Raw genomic sequence first — 25,970 nt, forward strand, 5'->3', positions numbered from 1 at the left:
AATGTATGAAAGGATAGTATAAGGATGTGGTCGTCTTGTGGAGTGAAAGAACAATTATAATCGACGTGGAAGGTTGTCCTTTCTACCTTGTCCAGCTTTTTCCACAATCCGGGATTTCAGATTTATGGTTCCGATCTGTATTCCATACAAAGTATGTCATCTGTTAACGATATCACAAACGTTTGCATCCTGTGGACTGTGTTCCAAAGAAAGTGTTTGCATAGCAACAACACCGTGTGGGTGCGAGCGATAATCTGATGGGAGGAAGCAAGGGCACAGAACTAAATTTTACTATCTTATCTTAGTAAACAATGCCTACACGATTTCCCTCTTCGGTTGGCAGTGTATTCATTTCCGCCATCAAGACAACTATTGTTTGAGATCAGTAATCTGTGATCTGTTAGTTCAATCGATGCCACAGGCATAATTGCCATGTACGGGCCTGAAACTTTCAACTATATTTGTTTCTAAACTCTTTGATCTATTTTCACTTGCGGAACCAGACATATGTGTTAATTTCTGAAGGAAACCAAACGGATATAGTGGATTGTGTGCTGTGATGAATTGTTAATGATGCTGAGCTTTCGTGTGCAGGTGGAGGCAGGTGCCAATCGACCGAAATTCCACATCAAAGTCACTTTCCTCTTACTATTCTTTTCACCATCCCATGACAACTCATTTAGCACAATTCAGATAATTATGTAATTTTTTTAAATTTAGCATGAAAGTCAGTAGTCCATAATCGGTCCTAAACATCATCCATCCTCAACACCAACGGTTACCAGACATCGAAAGGTGACTAAACTAGTCTCGAGAGATTCACACCACCAACGAGGGCATTTCACACACTGTACAGAATACTTTGAGACGAGAACTGTGTGAAACATTTTTTTAATAACGAGGTTTGCTTTTTCTCGACCCAGGAGCAGACAGAGGCGTTTCGCTGAATATCATCACCACAGTGCTTGTATGGTCCACTTGACGGAGTCAAAGCTAAGTTTGTTTGTTTATTGTTGTGAAAGAGACGAAGAAAGTAAGAAAAAGAAATAGACAGGCAGGCTGAAAGAGAAAGAGAGAGAGAAAGGAGAGAAGAAGGAGATAGGATGTTAAATAACAAGTCAACAATAAATAATTTAAACCTGTATACAATAAGAAAACAAGTGTCACTTTTTTTTGCAGCCGACAAAAACACAATGTGCAACAAAAGCAAGATATGTGATTTACAACTGGCAATAAGGGACACAACTGACAAATCTTCGAAATTGCTATTAACGGTACCAAAAACTTGAAGCAGGACAGTTACCAAAAGATGTATTCATAAGCCACATCTGTCATGCTCACGAGATCGGCACTAACAAAATAGAATCAAACAATTTAAATTTATGTATTCGTAGCTCAATCACTTTTCATCCCTTAAATTTTTTAAATAAACATATGTGGAAATATATGTCTTTATTTATGCAAACTATGAAAGTGAGAACTACCAGAAATCTAGAATGTCCATATCACAACGCAAGTAAAGGGATGCTCAAATACTGACATAAAACTGAGGAGGTATGTGAAATATAACCAAACAAATTGGAATCAGATTTCTAAAGCTTGCATCACACGTACAAAGCAAAAATACAACAAAATCACTAAAACATTTCAGCTCAAAAAACAATGTTTTCAATACAGTTCAAGCGTTTTGAAGTACTGCAATTAAAACAAGTTTATGACCATCACCATATAACCATAAAGTACTTGAATGAAGTGTGTCAGCAATTCTTATATTTTTATTTATGATTTATTTTTGCCTCATGGGTTGTTGCTATGAACCACGCTATTCACAGACTGCTTCTGTTTCTTTCCAAATTCAAAAGGAAAGATCTGAAAAATTAGAAACAATTTGCGTGGCATTTTCAACAAGGATTTCTTATAATCTGTGTTCAGAAAAATAAAATAGTGTCTGCTCTTCATTGCGTTTGCGAAAAATGTAGACACTGCTTCCCTTCGTCTTTAAACTCTCATCTTGGCCAATGCCCTCACTTCCGGCCCCACTTTGCAAAGTGTCCGTAACTTATTCTGTCGAATCGTTTGTCTTCTGATCTCCTTGGGCGTGCTCCCATAATATTCTCGCTTTCTTGTTCAGCAAGGGCACTGTAATACTCCTTCAGCAGCATGGCTAAGGTGCAGATAGATACGTAGTGCAAGCTTCCTCTGACATTGGGTGGCGCCAGTTCTGTTTCATATCCGAACCTCTTGCGGAACCGAGAAAACCATCCGTGTCCAATACGATCCAAGCGCTTGAACATCCGGTGCGGGACTTGAAGATCAGACCTACCAAGCCTGTAGGAATCTCTCCTTACAGGTATGTTCAAAGGGCCACAGATGCGGTCTAAATACCTGATCCATTTAGGCCCGGGATAAACTGATTTGCCCTGACCAGTAGAATAGTCGCCATCAGGGCTGTCAGGGTCCAAGTCGATTTGTTGGAGATCCAGATAAGGTTCTATCGTGCTGCGCTTCCCGAAGGACCCAAAGCCTGTAAGATATCCTATCCTGGCAAACGGACGGTGGGTGATGACAGGTCCTTGTAGCTGATCGTCTTCCAGATCGTCCTCGTCAAGAGCGCTCCGTTTACCGAACTTGCCAAAATTGCTGGAAGTACCGATGCGATCAAACTTTCGTTTCGTTTCTTCAAACATTTCCTCATCGTCATCATCTTCGTCGTAATCTTCGTCATCAGTTACATCGGGACTAGAAAGGAAATCCTCATCATTCTCAAACAGAGATTGGGAATGTGGCTCACGTTTTCCAAAACCACTGAAAAAGCTGGATGGAGCTATGGTGTCCAGTGGGTATTTTTCTTCTATTCTCTTTCCTAAGCCTCCAGAGTCTCTGTAAATGCCAGGGGAGTTTAATCTTCTATACTTTCCGAATCCTCTGGAGAAGCTAGATGTTCCGATTGAATCGAATCCTCGTTTGACACGATGCAGTGTGGTGCCTAAAGCATCACTTGATTCTCTTTTGGTCAGCGTTCGAATACCTTCCTCTCCTGTCCCGTATTTTTCGGGTTGCTTGGTGTCAGCCATTTTGGACACGTCTGCGCTGAGGTTATGGCTGACTGTAGACTGTCCTTCAATCCCATCACTGCTTTGCTCAGCTTGACCATCTTGTTCGTCGCTCTTTCTAAGCGAGGAAACCATGCTGGAAATCCGATCCAAATTACTTTTATCCTGCAAAGACTCACCGTCACCTTCTTCTGCTGAGAAGCTGGAATGCTCCCCGAACCTTGAAAACGGAGAAGCAGCAACGAAATCCAGTTTGTTGTTGAATTCTGTTGAATCTGTACTTCTTTTGCCAAAAGAAGCAAATCTCGATAAACCGATCCTGTCGAAGTCCTTCTTAGTTTTTAGAAAGCTGTGAGGTCCGTTTCCGATCCTGCTGAACGAACTGGCCGAGGATATGCGATCAAAACTGCGTTTGGCTAGTTCATCGTCGAGTGGTCCATCAGCGTACACATCACCTCTCTTGCCGAAGCCAGCAAAGTTAGAAGCAGAAGCTATGCGGTCGAATGCTCTCTTCTCATCCACCCCGTCCTTAAGCTGTGACGAGTCCACCCGTTTGCCAAACTTAGCAAAGGCGCTGCTCGCGCCAATTCTGTCAAAAGCCCTTTTGGCTATTCCGAAGTACTCGGGCGAGTTCTCTTCAAAATCCGGAGACAATTCATCCATTCTTTTGCCAAACTTACCGAATCCACTTGCACTGGATATTCGGTCAAATCTTTTTTCGTTTTGGCGTTTCCCAAATTTAGAAAATCCGCTGGCGCTTGAAATCCGGTCAAATCTTTTGTCGGCCCATTCTGGCAAGTTTTCCCGTTTGCCAAATTTCGATAACCCGCTGGCACTGGAAATTCGATCAAACCTTTTGTCGTCAAGCTCGGGAACATCGTCGTCTCTTTTGCCAAATTTGGAAAATCCACTGGCACTGGATATTCTATCAAATCTTTTACCAAATTTGGAAAATCCGCTAGCGCTGGAAATTCGGTCAAATCTTTTGTCAGCAAACTCATTATCATTTCTTTTGCCGAATCTTGAAAATCCACTGGCACTGGATATTCGGTCAAACCTTTTGTCATCGAGCTCGGGAGCATCGTCGTCTCGTTTGCCAAATTTGGAAAATCCACTGGCACTAGATATTCGGTCAAACCTTTTTCCAAATTTGGAAAATCCACTGGCACTGGATATTCGATCAAACCTTTTGCCAAATTTGGAAAATCCACTAGCGCTGGATATTCGGTCAAACCTCTTGTCGATAAGCTCCTGGTCATCGTCTCTTTTGCCGAATTTTGAAAATCCACTGGCACTGGATATTCGGTCAAATCTTTTGTCATCAATCTCGGGAACATCGTCGTCTCTTTTGCCGAATTTGAAAATCCACTGGCACTAGATATTCGGTCAAATCTTTTGCCGAATTTTGAAAATCCACTGGCACTGGATATTCGGTCAAATCTTCTATCCCTGGCGTCTAGATAATCGGAGTCATCGAGATGTTGTTGGCGCTTGCCGAATTTAGCAAATCCGCTGGCACTGGAAATCCGGTCTAATCTTTTGTCGTCGACATCAAAAGCGGCTTCGTCGCCGTTTGCCTCATCAATGTCATCTCTTTTCCCGAATTTGGCGTAGCTGGTAGCACTGGAGATGCGGTCGAAACGCTTATCTTCTTGTCCAAGGTCTTCGCTGGCGTCTGGCCGCTTACCGAACTTTGAGAATCCGCTGGCACTGGAAATTCTGTCAAAGCGTTTGTCAAAGTCCTGGTCACTACCATCGAGAGGATCCTGGCGCTTGCCAAACTTGGAGAAACCGCTGGAGCTGGAAATTCTGTCGAACCTCTTCTCCTCGTCGCCGCTGTCCTCGGTACCTTCCCATCTTTTGCCGAATTTAGCAAAACCGCCGTTGGCGCTGGAGATTCGATCGAACCGTTTGCTTTCGGAGTCAGCCTCATCTTCGTTGAAATCCGCAGGACGCTTGCCGAACCTCGACATGGCACCCATGGTGGAAATCCTGTCGAATCGTTTCTCGTCTACCGCATCGTCTGCATCGTCGTCTCGCTTTCCGAATTTACTGAAGGATGTGGCACTTGAAATGCGGTCGAACCTTTTGTCGTCTGTTGCTGTGTGTGGTTCGGAGTCATCTGGTTCATGGTTGTGATTCGAGTCCTCTGCTCCCTCAGGTCGAAATGCCTCTGCGGCTTTGATTGGTAAACTGGGCAGCTGCGTTTGTTTGATCTTTGCCTGCAAATGTAGCAGTAAGACAAGGATGAGTTTAATTAATGTTACTTTACCTTAGCTTCCTAATTGTTTTCTTGATCATTGCCTACAATCCAGATCTGTAGCAAGATAGTAAGATGAATGGAAAGCATGGAGAAAAACAGAGTCACGTATGTCAGCTAAATAGATTACCTTAAGCAGATTAAAGATAACATGGAAACAGCACTTTTTTAAGGCGAGTGAGGTGCAAACCATTTTCTAATGATTGGACTAAAATCTGTGCAAGATATTCCATCCTTGAAACACACACCTACAAACATCTTCATGCAGACCGCAGCGTGTGAACTTTAACCTTTTATTTAACCTCGGGGCATCGTTAAGGGTCTGTACAACTTGTAACCAGAACGGAGCAGAGGGAACGTCTGTGTTACTCGGGTGGACATGCTAATGTCTTCAAGTACCCGTAACATGTGTCCTTCTCGCGCCAACAACTCTCATCGTCTGATGGATGTACTACAACTGCTGCTACCTACTTTTTTTCTTCGGGGGGCATCTTATCCTACGGCTACATGATCCTATGTATGTGTGACAGACCAGAGAAGAATAAAGACTAGAGGCCGGTGAATTTCGTTCCTTACTGTTCTAATGAAGGAAGTTTCGAAGTATGTGAAAAAATTGTCAACATTTTGGTCCTAAATTTTGATAATGTATTAGAGAGTATGCTCATTTTTGTTTTTGTAACTGGTTTCAAATTTTAATGTTGACGTTTTTATTTATTTTATTTTTGTATAATTTGTGTTTTGATTGTTTGGGAAACATGTCCGTTCTAATATTTTAAGACTGTTCTCTTTCAGGGAAAACATATCACCTGACTTTTTCTTGTTTACAACCGAGTCCAAACTGCCCGAAGCAAGTATCTTCACAACAACCAAAGGTTTTGCTTTGTTAAAACTCTCATTATTGCCGATGCCATTATTCCGCCAGTTGATTGTAAGACATGTAGCACCTCGCTTACACTGACAATTTGTCAGGTTTTTTCTATTTTTAATTTGTTTGCAGCATCTCTTAGTTTGCTCACTCATTTTACGAAATGCTAAAGAATGTCATTATTTTATCTTACAAAACCTGTCCGTTGGAACACGTGGTCCCTCAGGCTGTTATTACCTTTTCTTCCACAGCAGCGCCACACAGAAGCAGTGACATCATGAGCCACACGTGACACGCGCTTGTCCTCTTCATGTTGATGTAGTCCGGATCTGTAACACACCATGGCGACACTGGTCAATGGGGGCTGATACTTTAAATTAAGGGTTCAAGAAAAAAAGGTTTCAAAACAATAAAGACAGACGGCAAGAGATTCAAAACAAAAAAGAGAACATCCACAGATAGACAGGTCCTAGTTTCGACGATTTTCTCACGACGATGACGATGAAGAATACGACACGACAGTGGCAATAATGGCAAAAAGTTGTCGTTGTAGGATGTACAGCATAAACGCCGACGACGACTATAATAAAAACCTAAACAAGAAGAGAAAATTTACAATAGTATAAATTACTCTTTTTCTCTCTCGGTCTTTCCCTGCTGAATTCATCATTTTATTTGCAAAGTTCATAGTCTGGGTAATAATTAGTGCCAGGGGAGTGTAAGCTTCTGGCTGACAGAAGACCTTAAACAAAGAAGACAGTCACACCAACTCTTCCACCACCTGACCTCCAAGATGAAGACTGTAGCTTTCCCTTAGGGACCAGGACCTGACGAGGTTTGTAGGATTCGGAATTCGAGCTTAAAGTGGATGGAGTGTACAAATAGTAAGCTTGAAAGGTAAAGAATCGGAGTTGTACAAACAATACGCCGAAAGTGGAAATGACCACAACTGTAAACTAATATTCCTGAAATGAATATGGAGCTGAGAGCAGACGAACAGGTTATGTAATCCTTCAGGGAGAAGCAAACAAGCGGTTCATCTTAGAAGAAATCTGATTATGAAAAATGGTGTAAGGGAAATGGTAGGTCCACCCACAGATTACTTAGTAGACGATATCGGTAGAAGTCGAGACAAGAATCTACATGGCGCCATTGTGTCGCTAGAAGCCAAAAGTCGTCTTGAGGGAAGCTGAAAAGAGAATTTTTGAGTACAAGACCTTTGTGTACCGCAAAAATGAAAGACAGTTGCTAACAATTATCAATTACGAAACTATGGTGAAATATTACTTTGTTTGTTTGTTTTTTTGGAGGAAGGGTATAGATGGCGTTCTTGATTTCCTCAACTTTTTATTATCACTTGCGTCATGGAAACTAAATACACAGACTCCATAAGTATGGATACCTGCTTAGGAAAACAGTTCGTACCTTGGATGATACCAGTCCAATGAAAAAAAGATATACCTGTTGAAATGCTGACCAATAGAATGCGATAATCTGAGAACTTCTAACATTTTCTTTTCTGAATGTTTTTGGATTCAGAATATTTTTATTAATAATATACTAAGCGTTTAACATCAACATTGACCTAAGTATCCTACATCATCGTGAGTTCAAATTTCAGTTTGAGCACACTATTTTTTTTCTTTACATGTGATCCTTTTCTGTAGTTGTTGTCTCAGTATGAAATAACGATTTCCATCCCACAAATTCATCTAGTACTAGAACTTTAGAGAAGGAAAACAACTTCAGTAAGAAAGCATGCAAATAATAAAATATATTTCCGAAAGAAAGGCAGACAGATGGCAAAGAAAAGAAAGAACGAAACAAATGAAGCAACAATAAAAATTTGTTTTGTCCTATAATTGCAGCGTTCTCTTCACACTGAAGAAAGACCTGCGATAATGTCCAGAAACTTTTATCCCTAAAATGAAAGTCCTCGCCAGTCAAAGGTCATGAGTAGGTGGAGTAGTCAGACTTGCACAAGATTCTGAGGTCGCGTGGGGTGGGATGGTTGAAAAGAGGAGGGCAGACATGTTCCACAGTACAGACACCAGACACAGCAGCCAAACTATCGGTCGTCCTCGACCTCTTTCCTCCCCGTGCCATACCACAGGTCACGTGACACTACTCGAGAGTTGCGAGAAGCACGGCCTCATCAGAGCAAAGACTCGTCTAATGAAACTCGTCTGCTCCGCACTGAAGGAAGGAGTGACCGGTCCGCGACTCCTCTCATTAAGTCTCGAATATTCCGGAACCAATCTCTCGATTCTGTCACCTCCGGCATCTCACAGGCCAGCGGAAGTGGCGAAAAGGAATGTCGAGGCTGGTTAGCGAGGTCGAGACCGAAGTTTCGGAAGAAGAAAGAGCCGTTGATTGTGGTTTGAATTTTTCAGACACTTCGCGACCCAAGAAGCCAGCGCAAAGTTTAGTCCTCCCAGGGAGGCACTGACAGCATCTTTTGTCTGTCGCCCACTTTATTCGGTTTCTGTCTTTGTCTACTGCTTCTTTAGGTCTGGGTACACTCAGTCACACAGAAAATTATGAGGCTACCTACCCTCTGGTGTTTAAATCCGTGACTTATCTCATTATTTAACCATTTTTATCTATGGACTATTTTTAGTTCAAAAAAGAGCGAGAGAGGAAATTATTTTATATTATTTGAATTAACATTTTCCTAAGTTGATAAAGTGACAAACTTATTGAGAAAGAAATATTCTGAGAACTAAAGATCCTGGCAGCTGTACTTGAAGACCTTTATAAAATAATATTTGGGGGATTCTGACTTATTAGTAAAAACTGAAGAATACTTGCTAAAACTAAGCTCTAATTAAAAGAATTTCCGAAAACTAATCTCTAATTAAACAAAGCTTATAAAGAATAAAAACAGAAATAAATACGAAATTAAAGAAAGAAAAAAAAACCTGTACAAATAAAATCTTGAGAAAGTTTAGCCACAGACATCAGTTTTTTTAATCCCACAGCAACTTCTCACCGTGAGCTGGATTATACAGATACAAATTTTTTATTTTCGATTTTTCATATTTTCCTGTGATGTGCAAGGTGGGCCATGGGCGGATCTCAGAAAACGGAAAAAATGTGATTGAAGTCATGGATCAGTTTTTGCAGTGTTGGATGACGACCCCATTTGCCTGGGCGCGAGATTTATTGAATTGGAATATGAGGGAAATGTTGCCCAACATATTTTTTCTCTGGGTACTGTATTTGATGCACACAGTACCTGAAGCACAAGAGTATGGTAGTGAAAGTCAAAGGTCGGGAAATCTTGTTTACGAGACTGCAAACTGAAGAATATTTCATAAACTGTTAAAATAATTATCAGCAGTGTCATGTTAGTGTTCTGAAATTATGATGTAAAACAGGAAAATGAAGACTAGACATTTATCAAAAAAGTAAATCAACTGATTTGTGAGGTCTGCGACCTTTTGGCTTCAACTGAAACTCAGAATTTGCAATCACTACGAAAAAGAAATCCCTCTCAACCTATAAATTATTTTCATTACCGATCTGAAACAAAATTTGACTCAATATTCACGTAAAATAAACATTATTTAAGATGTGTAGCTCTAAAGAATTTTTTTCGGTTTTGAATGTAGCAGTTCCTGAAGAGCTGAATAAGCGAGGTGGATGGTCGGAGGTCGAAAGGTAGTGACTGATGGTATGCGGGAGGGTGGAGGAGAGGATGATGAGGGTATAAAATGATCAGTCAAAGCCGTTCTTCATTAACCACGGGTTAAGCCCACTGACTCCGTTCCCTGGCTCTCCCGGGGACCTTTGTATCGGGGCCGACTCTCTCATAATCCGATCACAGTATTGTGTAGTTGTGTCTTTGAAGCTTACTGCAGGGTCAGACGAGAAGTCCCCCGTCGAGAGCGAGCTCCTTGAATTAATTAGATTCTTTGTGCGCATGCGCGCGCAGGCGAGTGAGTGCACCGGTTGCAAAGACAGCAAAGGTACAGAAAGGACGACTGGTAGAAAAAAAAAAATCCTCCAGCACGACCCCTTGACTTAAAATGTGACTGGTATGAATCAAGAGGTGGGTTATAGTTTCCTTCAGGTATCCATATCCCATATATTTAAAAATCACACTAAAGGAACGGCAACTATTTCGTCCAGACTAGCTAGAATCTGTAAACATTATTCTTGTTTATATTTATTAACAGCGTGAAAATCTAATCGTTTCTTTAGAAAGCTACTTTATGAACGGATACACAGTGAAGCAGAGAGCCGAGTGGTTGCAACACAAGCGTCGGAACAAGAGCGCCGGTTCGATATCCGGGTAGCGCAGCAAACTTCCAGTTGACCCAGTGGCGGAAATGAAGACTGGGGACCTGACTACACAGGGTTGGAGGAGGTGCAGAAGCGAGGAGGGGAGCTGAACACCATCCTCACGGAAATAGGGCCCCGAGAAAAGTGAGAGTTCTCCCCAGTAACCTGAAAAAGGTTGTGAAACGACCTTTTCCTTTAATAGATCGTAATGTAAGTAGGGACAATTACTAGCGTTTCCGTGTTGCTCAATATTATTAGTCTTAATACCAAAGCAACAACAGTAGAAAAACTCTTGTTTGCATTTAATGAGATTTCTGTTTGATGAAAGTCGTAGCATCCTTTATTCTTTCATCTTCTATTTCTTTGTCTTTTAAACAGTTTCGTTTGTTTGAATATTAAGGTGATGTGACAATGTCTGTGCGACTACTTGGATAGCTATTTCGGTGTTAGCTAGGACCAGTGTTTAATTTTTATGTAGCTGAAGATGTATGGCTAAGTGTGTTAATTACCTGTCTAAAGCCGGCCGCAGACGGTGCGACAACACTGAGTGATCCTGGTTTCCTAAAACATGTCCGACCTTCCATAAGAACACCCAGCTTCGGAGGAACAATTTTAATCTCTGTCTTAACTTGGCTCCGAGAAGGATGTAGTAACAATATTGTTTGCAGATAAAAATTGGATGTAGAAGTGGTGACGACAACCATAAAGAAAACTGTACAGGTAGGTGCACTGCTGTGTGAAAGAGGCCAGCGTGGTTCATGAAACCAGAAAAGAAATTAAAAATTAAATCCAAGCTATAAAAAATTAAGCATAGGAGTTCAATCAATGGAGATGGGGAGGTTCGCTGTCAGTAACAATTTCGTGATGGCCTATCGACACACTCCAGAATTGTTAACGAAAACATTCACGATTGACAGGTCCAGAAACAGTGTGCGTCATCATTTTTCAGAAATGTCTAAAAATACATCTCGATGACAATCCTAACGCATGAAACGGAAATCAAAATGCGCAAAGGAGGGAAAAAGAGGGGGAGGAAAAAACTAGATCAATGAGACAGACAGACAGACAGACAGACAGACAGACAGACAGACAGACAGACAGACAGACAGACAGACAGACACGCTGTCTATGCCATGTGAACCTCATCATCCCGAAGGTCAAACTTTCTCTTAACTGGTCAGAGATTTCCACAGTTAGCAGCAGGCGTGTCCTCCCTTTCACAGATGAACCCGAGTTACATATCTTCACTTCGTATCTCACGCATCCAAATGTCAACGAGCGTTTGTCCACCTCGATATTACAGTACTGTTATAGTAGGGCATGTGTGTGTGTGTGTTTTCTTCGAACTTAAGTTTGTGTTAGGGCTTGTGTGTGTGTCTGTGTGACCATTTGCAAATTTAGACAAGCAGACCAACTGCAATATGGCACTTACACAAGCGTTTCCACTCTTTTTTCTTCTTAATTCCCATCCAACACTTCTTTTCCAAGAGTATGTTCTCGCTGATGACATCTGTTTTTCATCTTCTGAGTTTTTTTTTTCTCTTTTTCCCCAACCTCCTCCCTTTCACATCTGTTGAAAAATATCTTCCTAGTCGACAAGTCGATGTTTCTGAAATGTATAAAAGACTTGTTCAAGAGGTCACGGACAGCTCACTGAGGAGAAAAAAAGAAAGACATTTTCTTGATATTTTTTACTTGTTTGATGATTGTCGTCGCCCACACCACCCGACAAGCGGCTCAATAGCAGGATGGCAGAGGAATGCACTTATGTCGGGTCCTGTCATCGGGCGGCGAGAACAGCGAGGGCGATGAACCAACGGAAAACACTCGACATTTCCGCTGCTCTTCTTGAAGTAATGACTTTTTTTCCACTGATGGGAATCGGTGATCACTCCTGTGTGGAGCGTTTGTTGGTGTTGATCTTGAGTGAAGAGTAAGAGTGTCAAGCATCCAGAGGAAACGATCACAACGTTCATAAACGATATGTGAGCGAACCTTGTCCCCACGTGGAAATTGTTAGTTTTACATGATTAGTCTGTCGGTCCATCCATCCTCAGATTGTATATATATATATGTAATAAACACATGCCTAGACATATAAATAACGAAAACAATATAATTAATTTGAATTATTTTTTTTAAACAGCGATAACCTCCTCTTCTCTTTTGGTAATTTTCATGGAGAAGGAGAGAAAGATAATCAGATATCTAGTTAGATAACATGATAGACAGATAGATGAATTAAAAACGAAGAGAGTATAGAAAAATGATTGCAGCTTAATTTGATTAAATTCTTAAAAACTTTCTTGGAGTTCCATTGTTTCAGAGCAGTTTTATTTGTTTCTAACTGCTTTCTGAAGACTCACTGCTATAAATGTTTGACCTCACGGCCTTACATTCGGAAACATAAAAAATTGGAAAGAAAAGAAGAATCTTGATGACAAAAATGCTATGAATTAATTCTACCAACCGTACAATCGGTATCCAGAATGTTTTTTGGAAAAAAAACATCTGTGTGTGTCTTTCAAACAAATGCTAATGAACTTAGTTAAGCAGTTCCATGCATGTAACGGAGGAAGGAAGAAAAGAAAAGGTAAGAGCAAAGTATTGTAGAATTGATTGCTGGATGCCACATTTGCACATGTGGTTCAGAATGAGAAATGTTCTAGAAAAGATTTTTGATCACTCCACCACGTCATCCCTGCACAGCAGTCGAATATTATTTCTCAGCCAACATCAGAAACCGCATCGATGCGACATTAAAAACCTTGGGAAAGGGCGTGGCGAAACTCTGATGAGTGAACTAAATTTCCGCCTCGGCTTTCTAGAAGGTGAACGTGCCCTCGCTTCTCCTCCTACTTAGAAACATCCTCTCAACCCTGAAAGGCAACCGCTCTTCGGCAGAAATATTTCACAATGAAAAAAAAAGTTTCCCCATAAACATCCTTTTTTTTCTGACAACTGCGAACGTGACAGCCACATGCAAATAGTTTGAGGTGTTTACCACCAAACATTAAGGTTAAAGATAAGAGAGCACTCAAAAATAGGATTTAGCAATTTTTATCTCAGAATAAAACTTCGATATCCATGCTGTTAGAAAATGTGGACCCTGCTTTGTAGTTCGTAGTTGAAGTCAAATAACAAAATTCTGTTTTTTTTTCGATCATTTTTTTTTTCTCGTGATGTGTCATAGTTAAAACTTTCGATCGTTTTGTTCCTTAAAATGTCTCTGATCGACAATACAGGGAAGGACATTTTAAGGACTTGCTTTTTTGAAGCATCTCTAACTCCTCCCCAGCAATAATAATAATGCATAAATAAATAAAACATAAATAAAAGAAGCCCCAAGGGACGAGGGGAGAGAAAGATTGTTATCGAAGTCAACAGGGAAGAAAAGAATAAATCGTCTTTATTGTGTCAGTTTTACTCTTAAAACAAATCTCCTTTTATTATTTCCATTTCGACATCGGCCATGCAGCGCGTGCAAACAGTTTGTGAAAAGAGTCCCATCATCCTTCGTGTCCACTTCTTGGTTTTTCGCCCCAGGAAGACCAACAGAGCAAAAAATGGAGACAGCTTTTGTGGAACTTTGCTTCCAAACATGTGACACTCCACCAAGCTATCAAGTAGTTCTTCTCATCATGGTCAGTGTTAGCCCCCCGAGGGTACGGCAATCGCAATGGACCGCTGGCTTTTGCAGTCAGCATTTGTTTGATTTTTCAGGAGCCATTCGCTGGATTTTTAAAATTGCTGGCAAATCTTGTTAACTTCAACATTTTGCGTGATTCTTGTTGTTGAAAGAATACACTACTGTTGTTAAGTTTATTTGCGAACGGCAAACGAGATAGGATGAGAAAGAGGAAAGGGAAAAAGAGCGAGAAAGAAGGGGAGGGCAAGGGGAGAGAGCGGGGATTGGGGAGAGAGAGAAAGAAAATATGTTCATGTTTGTGCCCTTATTATCCTCGTTTTATATATATAGTTTATAATTAACAAATCTCTGAAATGGATTTTGATGAATTTTTATTTCGAAAAATACATTAAATAAATTTGTTGACGTGATCCTCACTGAGGTGGTTTTTTTTTTTTTGCCTCATCACGAGCGCCACCATTAGCACAGATATCCTTCCGCATCTCTAAGGCATTCAGTTTTTGCATTTGATAATGAGAGTTGATGATAGAGGGATCAAACAAAGTTTCTTTATTCGTTGATCTGGTGTCAGGCTCAGAGTGGGACCCTAGTCCTCATTTAATAAAATTTGCTGCTCAAGTTTCATGGGAGAGTTGTACATTTATAATGAAATCCCCTTAATTAATCGCACACTGTTTTTTTTTTTCCTTTCCAATGTCTCGCTCGTCCATGTGTATCTTAAAAAAAAACTGATTCTGACTCCTTACTGATTCATCAGTGCCATAGGTTTCTTTCTTCCCATGTTCTTCAACGGTAAATGTTTGGTGCCCAGAGCCAATTACTCAGATCCTCCACGACCTCTTCAGCTCTACGAATTTCTCACTAATCCAGTCTGGAACTATTTTGAAAGACTGTCTTAAGCATCAGATTAGATGAGGGCCCTTCTTTGTAAGATACTTTTGAAAAGAGTTCCTGAAAAATTGACCATTAAAAACGTCCATGCCTACCTACATTTGCCTCTCCATCAACTGTACACTAGTCTGCAACAGACAGTTGATTAGCGATAGAAATTTGCATATTACCGTCGGTGATGACCATGCTAACGAGACTTGAAAGATGCCGGGCATGATTGTTATCTCCTCTTTCAGTTTGATACAGTAATTTCCTTTATAATACCACAGGAAGACGTGAAGACAACTGATGAGAAAATGTTGATGGTGATGAAATCGAGGATGAGACGATGAAAGGAAAAAAAAAAGGACTTGGAAGACTGGAAGACGACTAGCAAGAAACAGAAGCAACATTAAACGAGACGAATATAGAAAAAGAAGAGAGAGAGAAAAAGAACAGAACAAAGGAAAGAAAAGGGGAAAAGAAAAACGGGAAGAAAGGAGAAAAAAGAAAGTAGTAGAAAAGAAGTTGCAGAAATAAAAGAATTAACAGAAAAGAAGAGCTAGACAGACAGAAAGAAACTACTAAAGAAGAATGCGACGCTGCGATACATCGATTCTGCTGCGGTCACACAACGATACATTGTAACGATAGACACCATCAGGTGGAAGGAAGCCCGTATGCAGAACAAAAGAAGTAAAGGGCATCAGATGTCTCGCAGTTTCTCGTGAACGCGGGAAGTGTCATGGCGTCACTGAACACGTGATTAATGGCGGCGCAGGTAAAAACGATGAGAAATATTGCTGGCTTAGACCTCAGGTGCGCAGGTACTTGAGAGTCGCGCGCATAGTTTGTGTCAGTCGCAGATGAACACGAATGTCCGAGTTCGATACCCATTTGACGCAACATCTTTTCCCAATGATATTATGATCTCGGAGTGTTGGGGAAGGAAAGACAGAGAGACAAGCACTGGACTTGCTGACTATTGTTACTTGTAATAAGATTGTTACTACAACTAATATTGTTACTGATAATTACCTTTGGTTCGCGACAATTTGAAAAGAGAGTCAAGCAACTCATTCAATCGAGATTTGAAATTATTCTCCGTGTGGGGTCTGAGGGGTTTCTTGATGTGCACCTGTTCAAGTCTCTCTCTCTCACTCACGCACGCACACGATATACAGAAAGAAAGAAGGAAAGAAAGACGGAAAGAAAGACGGAAAGAAAGACGGAAAGAAAGACGGAAAGAAAGACGGAAAGAAAGAAAAGAAAGAAATCTTAAACCTGAGCGTGAGGGCGTGTCATTCGTAGAAGTAAAAGTATGCCTGTGTCGTCCTCCCACTGTTCTCTCTTCTTACTCTCTGTCCTTCTAGACTATTTCAAGATACAATTACGATAAATTAATAATCATACTCATTATAGAAAGCTTAGACGATGCAATTCTGCACCAAAGGAACCCCGTCAAAAAATGCAAGAAAAGCTTTTTTTCTCCCCATCCTCAAATACTTCGGTCTATAAATGATTTCTAAATTTCACCGACGGAGAAACTTTAATTTGTTTGCACATTCGCCATCTTTAATCGGCCTTTTTCTTTCCCGAGGCTGAGAACTTTATCTAACGACAATTAAACGGTCATGTACTGACTGCCACCAGAGATGCCATTAACAGATGAATGACTGCAATAATCAGGAGTACAAGAGAGGACATTGAACTGAAAGGGATTCAATAGACCTCAGGGCTTCGCTCCAAATGAGTGTCTGAGTATGAGAGACGATGTAAAATGGAAGCGACTACTGTCAATCTTCTTCTGTGTTTGGCTCCTCATTGTGTCTGTTTCTTCGTCTCCAACTTCATCTTGCAGCGATGTGTGAATGGGACACGTGGCAGTATACCATCTCCACCTTTCTTCCTGCGTTATTTTAATTGTGATGTTAAACTGTATTTTTCTCTTCATCGTCTAATGAAAGGTCAATGGTGTCTATTTGTCAATCGCACTTTGTCTTGTCGTGTCTTCGTGCGACAGGCCCCAGGTCTTATCACAACATTAAGTGAAAGTTGATCGTGTTTGGTTCCGATTTCTTCCTGCTCTATGACTCCTGGCTTAGGTGTGGTTGACTTCTAGAACTAATTAATCTGAGTTTGTTTTTTGTTTAGAAGCCTCGCTTTGTGAAGCTCGAAGACGGCGATAAGAATAGGTAAAGGTGGGTTTTGCTTTTTTGTGACACGATCTGTCGGTGATACGATAGGGAATTTCAGAGAAAGGACGGAGTCACTCCATGATGAATACGAACCAGGAAATTTAAGTTAGAATCAGTAGAATATTATTTACTCATTTGTTGTTGAAAGTGTATCCTGATGGCTGGAAGGAGAAATGAAGTGTTTGGACGGTTTTTTCTCAGCGACATTTACAACTTGGCTTTTGTTGTGTGGTTTGTCGGTTCAGAACTGAATGTCGGCAAGTGTTTAACATTTCCAACAACATTTGAGTAATGTTCAGACTGTTTACGACAAGAGTGGTTCACGGTGTAAGAGCTATCTCTTACTCGTGTCTGAAAACAAGTGGGAAGTGGGAAGCGATTACTTTCAATCTTCTTCGGTCTTTGGCCTCTCGTGGTCTCCCTGTATCTTCGTCTCTCGCTGGGTCAACATGAATACGGCACGATACCACGTGACCTGCTCCTATAATGCTTAGATTGAGTTGACAGATCTGTATTTCTATCAACTGTGTTTCAAAACAACGGACAAAAAGAAATAAAAAGAAATAAAAAATAAACAGAGGAGCGAAGAAAAAAAAAAAAAAAAATAACAAAAATAAAAAAAACGCAAAAGAGAAATGGACAACAAAAGAAAAGAAAGAAAAATGAAATTGAGAAAGAGAGAAAGAACGAGAAAAAAAAAACCCAATCATTTGAGGCGACCAGCAGCAAAACTTCTTCTATTTCTTTTAAGTTGTTGACAGTGAAGTCCTTATTTTCTTGAAGAAAAACATGAAATCCAATATCTGTTACTTTCTTTAAGGAAAAACAATTCAGAACTGATTTCTTTCTATTGAGCCATCCACCGAAGATATTTTTCTAGTTCAATTCTTATTTGGCATGTAAAACAAACAGCTTAACAGAAATATATAGGTATCGTACTAACACCACCATACAGGTATCGTAATCTCAGGTATACAAAATGCTCAGGTATCGCTCATCACAAATATACTCGTATCTCAGGGTTAATAATATCTAGCAGGAGGAAATCTGATTCCTGATTTGAAAGGAACTTTTTTTTTTCTCACTAGAGGCGTAACAGAGGTCAGAATAATTACAGTTCACTCCACTGACAACATGTCTTCTCTTGCAAGCAGGTCCGGACATCTTGTTTGTACTCAGAACTCCGAACTCATTAACAACTTCCTTTACGACCGCGCGGCCTGGACCACCCGGAGCACCCTGCGGCGTGACATTGCGAGATTTACCCGTTTGTAAGAAACTGTTTTCTCCCTTCGGGGGGGAAGGGGTGGACCTTAGAGGACCGCTTCCATCGCAAACTTCGATCGAGTATTTTCTGGTCCACTGAAGCGTGGGGCTCGACGCGTTGCTGAATCCCTGGTGAACCCCGATGGGGCTGTAATTGGCTTTTTATTTGTTCACTAACACCACAGTCTCATGCCGGGTAGAAAGGAAACCAAAGATTCATTTCCTAGTGAAAAAATATAGGGATGCGGCATGCTTTCAAATAAAGTTCGTTTTCATTATTATTTAATGCTAGCCCTTAAAGTGTAATATATCTCAACATTCGTGATGGGGAGAGCGAGGTAGGGTGAGTGGAGGAGGCTGAGGTTGGAGAGGGTGGGATTTTTATTTATTATTTATTTTTACAGAACCAGCTACTAAGGCTGTATCATGGCAAAACAGACAAACAGAAGAGATTAAGAAAAAGGAGGTAAAAGAGCTGTTATGGTGACATGAGTGTGGTGAGGGAGGAATAGTTTGAAATATGGGGTTTAGGGGGATAATTCATCTTTGCGCAATGGAGGTGTTGTCAACATCTATGCGGAGTATATGACATATTATCATCGATAATTACTCCCGCACACAACGTGTAATGGTTTGTGCGAGACCTGCTTGATTATCACTAAAAGCTGTCCATTGTGAGTGAGAAAATGACTTCCGAGTTTGGTAGGCTATTAAAACGGCGAAAACCTCAGCGGAATACGAAGTCTGACACTGAGCGGCGCTTAGATTCACTCTGCTAATGGTTTTCGATCGTTCCTGCTGGTTCAAACCTCTCTCTCCCCCACTTCCCACCTTCCTTTTCCCTCCCGAAATTTACCTCTGACTCTCGGAGAGATGCTAAAAGGCACAAAGGGATCCGAGTGCTCAACGGGATCCGTCGACGAAACCGGATCAAGTTGACAGTCGGGTGGCACCATGAGTGAAAACATGTTACAGGGATACTCAGTATGCCATGCAACTTGTCGGGTGCTACAACACTTGTTCCGCCTTTAAAGGGGTGCTACGATGCGTGCTTCCCCACCGGAAGGGGATTTGATAACATTTCTCACCCATGTTAAGGGGGTTGAACGGAGGTATTCGGTATGATCCCATTGAACATTCGAGAGCGGAGTTGAGGAGATAAAACGGAGGGGTACGGGGTGTGGAGTTGTGTCTCGTTCAATAAACTTCTTCTAATAAACTAGTTAATATAAATTTTAGATATTTCGCTGAGGTTAAAATTAGGTCCGTTAGGTAAGGCCACCTAACCCCGAATAACGCTCTGATTTCTAGTAAGTTGGGTTTTTTTTAACCCCTTTCCTTTATAAATATTTTTGCATTTTTTTTATGTGTTTTATGTGCGCGTGCTTTTGGGAAAAAAAATGAATGGCTACACCTAAACAGTTTACATAACCTGTTGACAATGGCCTTATTGTAAGGTGCGGAGTGGCTGTCCATGAAGACAGATGACGATGGCGACGGGTGGGGTTGGGAAGGACGGGGTAGGAGGCTGCTTGACCTTCTCCCTGCTTGCATCCCCGACGTGCGCGGCTTTATGATCGAACCTGCACGTGCACTGCATGCTCCACACACGTCATAGTTTCCTGCCGCCTGTTCTGTTTTTTGAATGCTTAGGATTAAGAAAAAATGTTGTTTTGAAATATTTTTATTTAATGGAGTAATATCTTTTTGTGTCCTTGTGTTATGGTATGGAACATTGGCTAGTCTCAGTATTCATATGAACTCATCAAGGATCACGTGTTTCGATTACCCAATCACTGTCACGAGATTATGAGCTCAGGATGGACATTTTGAACCGCAAAAGGACATCATAAGCCGTTTATCTCGCGCAGTCGGATATTGAAAGGAAGAAAACAGAGGTTTATTGTTTTCATGCATCACTTGATCCTCATGCTAGCAACAAGTCTTGTGGACAGCAAGGAAGCAGGGCTGATGAAGAGAACTCATGATTGACGAAGCGGGAGGATATTAGAGAAGTGAAGCGAAAAAAAGACGATAAGACCAAAAATTTCGATATTCTACGCCGAAAATATTACAGCAAGTGGGATTCCCTAAAACATCTGAAGAAAAGAAAACAAAGACAAACAAGGAAGCAAAAGATAGAAAAAGGAGAAAAGAAATAAGTACAGATAACAAATGAAATGCTGCTACCAATGATGATGATAGTATCTCTTCTTGTCAAAAGGCTTTGAAAATGATTTAGGCTCAAACAGTCTCTCTTGGTACGAAGCCCAGCCATGCATGATTGAGACCAGCACACCTGGTGCACCTTCCGCTCCAGCAGATGAAGCGATGCGATGGCGGCAACTACATCAAACGTTGCCATCAGCACACGTGACTTGACTCCTGGGACCAAAGAGGACGGTGCCGCTGACTTTGGTCTCCCGAGTGGAGCTCGACTTTAATACTCATTGATTGGCAACTTGACTGGAGCTGTGTCGCTGCCGACGGGCGTAAATGCCGGGTAAGTCAGCTTGTGGCTCTCTTTGTTCGGCGGTCTGGTCTCGGAGCCAGCCACGTCAGCAGTCGGCGTCTGCGAAACTAGCGCCACCTGTCACCTACGCGCGAACTACTTTTCCTGCCCGGATTTTTCCGTCAGTTCTGTTTACGGCTTTCTGAAAGGTCTGGTGGGATGCGACATTTTTGTAACGGCTGGGTAAAGCTCGGTGCGAGATAGATGTTATTTCCCCTAAGTCAGGGTGATATATCTCACCCTCTTTTTTTCTTTTACACACACGCACGCACGCACGCCCACACACACATCAAACTCATGACGTTTGTACACAAAGAAATCTTAAAAAAACATGGTTTCAGCTCTTCCATCGACTATAGCCCTGTGAGCATAAATATATCTTAGTACAATCATGACGTCAGTCTTGACCTCTTTGTGTGCAAGTGATGTAGGCGTGTGGGAAGAAGAGTGAGTCGGTGTGTGTGTGGTGGGGTATAGAGTGAGAGAGAAAGGAAACTCTCTCAGATTTGGGGAAATAATATCTTCTAATTTCTGGGTACAACTAAGTACAAGATATTATTTCCCCAAATCTAGGGAGTTGCCTTTTTCTATCACTCAAGAAATTTGAACCTAAAGAAACCTTGAACTTCGCTGTTCCCTTTGGGAAACGACCTTCGGCGCCACTGTCCTGCTATATGAAGGGGGGATAAAACTTCTCTCAGCAATTCTGTTTTATTATGGTAGATGTTTGCATCGAGAAAGGTAACTGAAACTTTTCCTGGACTGTTAAGTTTCAGTGAACTCGGCAACACACAAGCACAAAATTTTGTGGTCTAACGACATCAATCGTTCGGAGAGACATTTCAACTTTGCTTTCCTGTCGCCTCCACACTGCAGAGGTAATGCAATTCCGACACTAAAAGAATGAAAGGTTGTTTAGAGATAACACCATGCCAGACTATTGCCTGCGTGTAATGTCTGGAATTTTGTTGTACCTTTGTTGTAGTAATCTGTTCTCTGCAAACTTTTTCTGTAACATCCATGTACTTTGTCCATGAATTTCTCTAGATACATAAGCTGTTAACTTCTCTAATAGCAATCTTCTTGCTTAGTTTTCAAATTGAAAACGAATTGAAAGTCAAATGTTCCGAGATTCTGGTCGTTCAGGTGTGTATTTATCTTATTGTACATGTGTAAGAGCACGTGAAGACTTGTATGCCTACATCTGTATATTCGTTGTCCATCTGTTATGGAAAAAACGCGAGAGAGAGAAAGAGAGAGAGACAGAGAGATGTCGCCGGACAAAAGATGATGTGGAACTAATAAAGAACGGTATGACGAGAAATTCAATACAAGCAATTGCCGGCTAATCTTATCAAGGTACAAATGTCTGGACTGCTCCACTAACAGCCATGACACCAGGCCACGCAATAACCACACCCTCCAATTTATCATGTCTTCCGCGGTCATGTGACAGCCGGGCTGTGTGCGCCAGTCTTTGCCAGCAAATGAAATTCCCAGCCACCTCATGGCACAGTCTAAGAATATTTTTCATTATTTTTCCCTCTCACATGAGAGAGAATTCCTCAGACCTTGTTTTCGTGACAAGGCACTCGTGGATGGCCGGCTCCACCGACATCAGTAAGTCGGCGATATACTCCTGGTTTCGTTGAATGATGAATGTTATGCAATTTTGTGGGACAGGTGACACGTGTTCAGAAAATCTTTGTAGTTCTCTCCCTCTCTTGTTTTAGATTGAGGAAGGACTGGAATCAAAATCTTCCTTCTTGCCAAGCACTTCACAAACTCCTAAACTATATAATTAAAATATATTTTTCATAAAATTTGTGAATGGCTTGTTACATATTCATCTTCCATTTATTCAAGACTGAGTTGTTATTACACTAAGCTCAAGAAACTGCAGGGAAAGGGGACTGGAGTCTGAGCCAACAGTCAGGTCATGGACGCCGCCTTGTGGCCAAAGTCATCATCAGCTTGTCCAGCTGAGACTTACGCGAGAACACCAACACGAGCTGCAGACAACGGCGGAGGAAGGTTTACTCTTCTTTTGAAGTGGGGCGGCCGTCAGTTGTCTCGGTGTAATGCTCGCTGATTCCCTGTCACGTGTACGAGGGCCTAGCCTTTAAGTGATACAAATGCTTTAATTACGGTGTTGCAGGATTTGCAACTACACAGCTCTCGATTTAAGAACCTCCAGGTAGCTCACTCTGAAGAGTAGGTGTCAGTTGTTAAGACCATTGCCATCTGGTTGTGGACGTGGAGGTAACAACGCTCTCTAGTTCGCACCTGCGTACTCATAGACAGGTATACACGACTGATTCCTCTAATGACCACTTTCCTAAGTTAAGGATGACAGGACCAGGCTTGCACTGGTGGAGCCTTTGGTGTTAAAGCTTTTGTCATCAAGAGTATGGTGGGATCGTGAGATGGAGAGTGATGGACCTTTACGTTGTAAATGAGTAGATTTTTGCCTGTTTCCAGTTACAGGACACTTTCTCCCCTCAAAAAAAAACCCCCAAACAAACAAAAAAAACAGCAAAAAACAAACAAACAAACAAACAAACAAAGAAAAACCAAAACAACAACAACAACAACAAAACCCAACAAACACAACATTTCTGTTAATACCTAACCGCGAGGTAATGTTATCTCTGCTTTATGACTACGGTTCCACGTGTGGATTCTCCACCCGAGACACAGGAAGAACTAAAGCACAGGCTACGCTCTACTTTATAACACGAAATGCAATACTCCCTTAATGACAGGAACAAACCTCACACCATCAACAAATGTCTCCCCCACACCACCCCAACATCGCTCGTCAACCGTATTTAAAAGAGACTCCTCTGCCTAATGGATTAACTGAGCAAGGTTCAGAGAAAGAAAGAGAGGTTAATGCATTTATCCAGTTTCAAGTTTGAATTCGACGAGGGTACTGTAGTCAATAGATGAAATGGGGTGTGACACGTTCCTGCAGTGTATGCTCTTTGTCAAAGGTAGTGATCCGTGAGTCGTGCTGGAATTATTTATTTAAATCTTGATTTACAAGCACCCCGTAGCTTTGTCACGCAGAGGTTTGCAGGGAACTCTTTTGTGGACGCCACGTGACGACCCACGTGCCTGACTTGCTTGACTTCCCTTCCAGATTAAGTTTGTCTGCGGTGTCGGATATTAGAGAACTGTTCCAGGGATTCATTGTAAAATGTCACAGCCATCGGCATCTCAGCTGTACAGCGGCCATTTCTAACCGCGTCCAGCGTCTGACATCTGACCTCGATGGTGAAGACCGTCGCCGGTCTGTTAATCCCTGGACACAGGATTTTCACTGAAATGAAACTTTTTTTTAAGTTTTGCCGCACTTTTGTAGCAGACTTTCTGAAGTGTGGATGTAATGGAGGTTAGAAGGTTGTGATTTTGTTTTCATGGGATCTTACATTGTGTGTATATCCATTTCCTTACGGCTGGCTTGCACAATGAATATTTAACAAGTCGGATGCCGCATATAAATACTTGTTTCGAGAAGGTGAATGTGTCGACAGTGTAACCCTTTCTGACTCGTCAACGCGATCGGATTGAAAGCTTCTTGTCTGACATTTCATGCATGGCTACATCTCTGTTATGCTTTGAATAATAAATAGACCTCGTGTTTATGTGTGTACATGTATGTGTGTGTGAGTGGTAGCAAGCAGACACAGGTCTGAAAGAAAAGAAAAGAAGGAGAAAAGGGAAGGCAAGATTGCTCTCCAACTAGACAAATGGCGGTTTTGACTGAAAAAATACTTGTGAAAAAAACTTACTGGCACCAGAAAAACATGAGCAAAGACCGAAATTTTCCAGTTTGTAAGAAAAACCTTGATGGGCAGAGCGGACTGACCTGCTATGGCCACACAAGCTCAGACAGATAAATTGAGGTGAGGCCGCGAACAACACGACAGCGAAGTCTGGCCATCTTGAATTCCATGCCAGACAAAATGGCAGCCAGTGCAGATCGTGCAGAAGTGTTTGACATGATCGGCCTTCGCTTGTGGAATACGGTGTTAACATCTTCTGGAGCTTGTCGACCAAAGGGCCAGGGACATCCAACAGAGAGTTGCAATAGTCGAGCCTGGGCAATATAAATGTTGGTATAAGCTGCTTGGTGCAAGCGACTGAGAGGCCATGGCTGATGCGTCTGATTCTGAGCAGTTCAAGAAAAATGGACCTGCACACTGAGCCAACAGTATTCTCGAAGGACAATAATGTGCAGGAAATTGCTCTGAGATTTCTGACAGACTGGGAAGGAGTAATGGTGGATCCAGATAAAGTGAGTAATTAGCTTGTAAAATAGTTTGTAGAATATCGAAGCGCCACAAGATGACGAGCGGTAAAGCAACAAGAATATATCTGAGAGTTCAAGCAACCTTAATATGTTTTTTTCAACAGATTTCTATCCCGCACCTTTGTACATTCAAAGTTTCCAAGAAGACCTTGCAAAAGCTGAAACGCCCTGTTATTTTTTTCTCTTCCTCAACTTTGACGAAAACATCTGAATGTGCTCAAGCACTACATCAACACTAATAACCTTACAACAAATAATAACAAATGTCATCATGGTTATCTTTCACTGTCTTCAAAATTTCATCACAAATTCAGTACACATGAATAGATAAAACTTAGATAATTAATATAAATAATACATAGCACAACACAGAAACCGGAAGCTGCTTGTGCACACCAAACAAAAGACCTGTCTACTAAGGTCTACTCCGCAAAGCCCCTTGTGAAGCCAGGTGTCTATAGTCTCTGGACAGCAAGGATACACATCATGGAACAACATCAGAAGCAGCATGGCCTCCTTTTAAACGACACCCTCGATGATATAGAATATAAGCGAGCGGAACTTAATGACAACGGGCACGGCCGTCACGTGACTGGGTGCACCCGCTATTAATGTCAAAGGCCCAACTCACCTGTGAAGCTTCTTCTTTCTTTGATGGAAATGACCACACTGCTCATGGCACCAAAGAAGGA

General features: G+C 41.5%; 1 protein-coding gene across 1 annotated transcript; it reads right to left on the reverse strand.

Annotated features, from left to right (window-relative positions):
* Positions 1 to 874: 874 nt before the first annotated feature.
* Positions 875 to 25,970, reverse strand: LOC112557848. The gene is given in 4 exon segments (XM_025227927.1): positions 875 to 4,415; positions 4,418 to 5,275; positions 6,416 to 6,507; positions 25,910 to 25,970. Coding segments are annotated over 4 exon segments (3,387 nt in total). The 5' UTR covers positions 25,956 to 25,970; the 3' UTR covers positions 875 to 2,024.

This window comes from Pomacea canaliculata, linkage group LG2 (genome assembly GCF_003073045.1).
Source record: "Pomacea canaliculata isolate SZHN2017 linkage group LG2, ASM307304v1, whole genome shotgun sequence".
Lineage (NCBI taxonomy): Eukaryota > Metazoa > Mollusca > Gastropoda > Architaenioglossa > Ampullariidae > Pomacea > Pomacea canaliculata.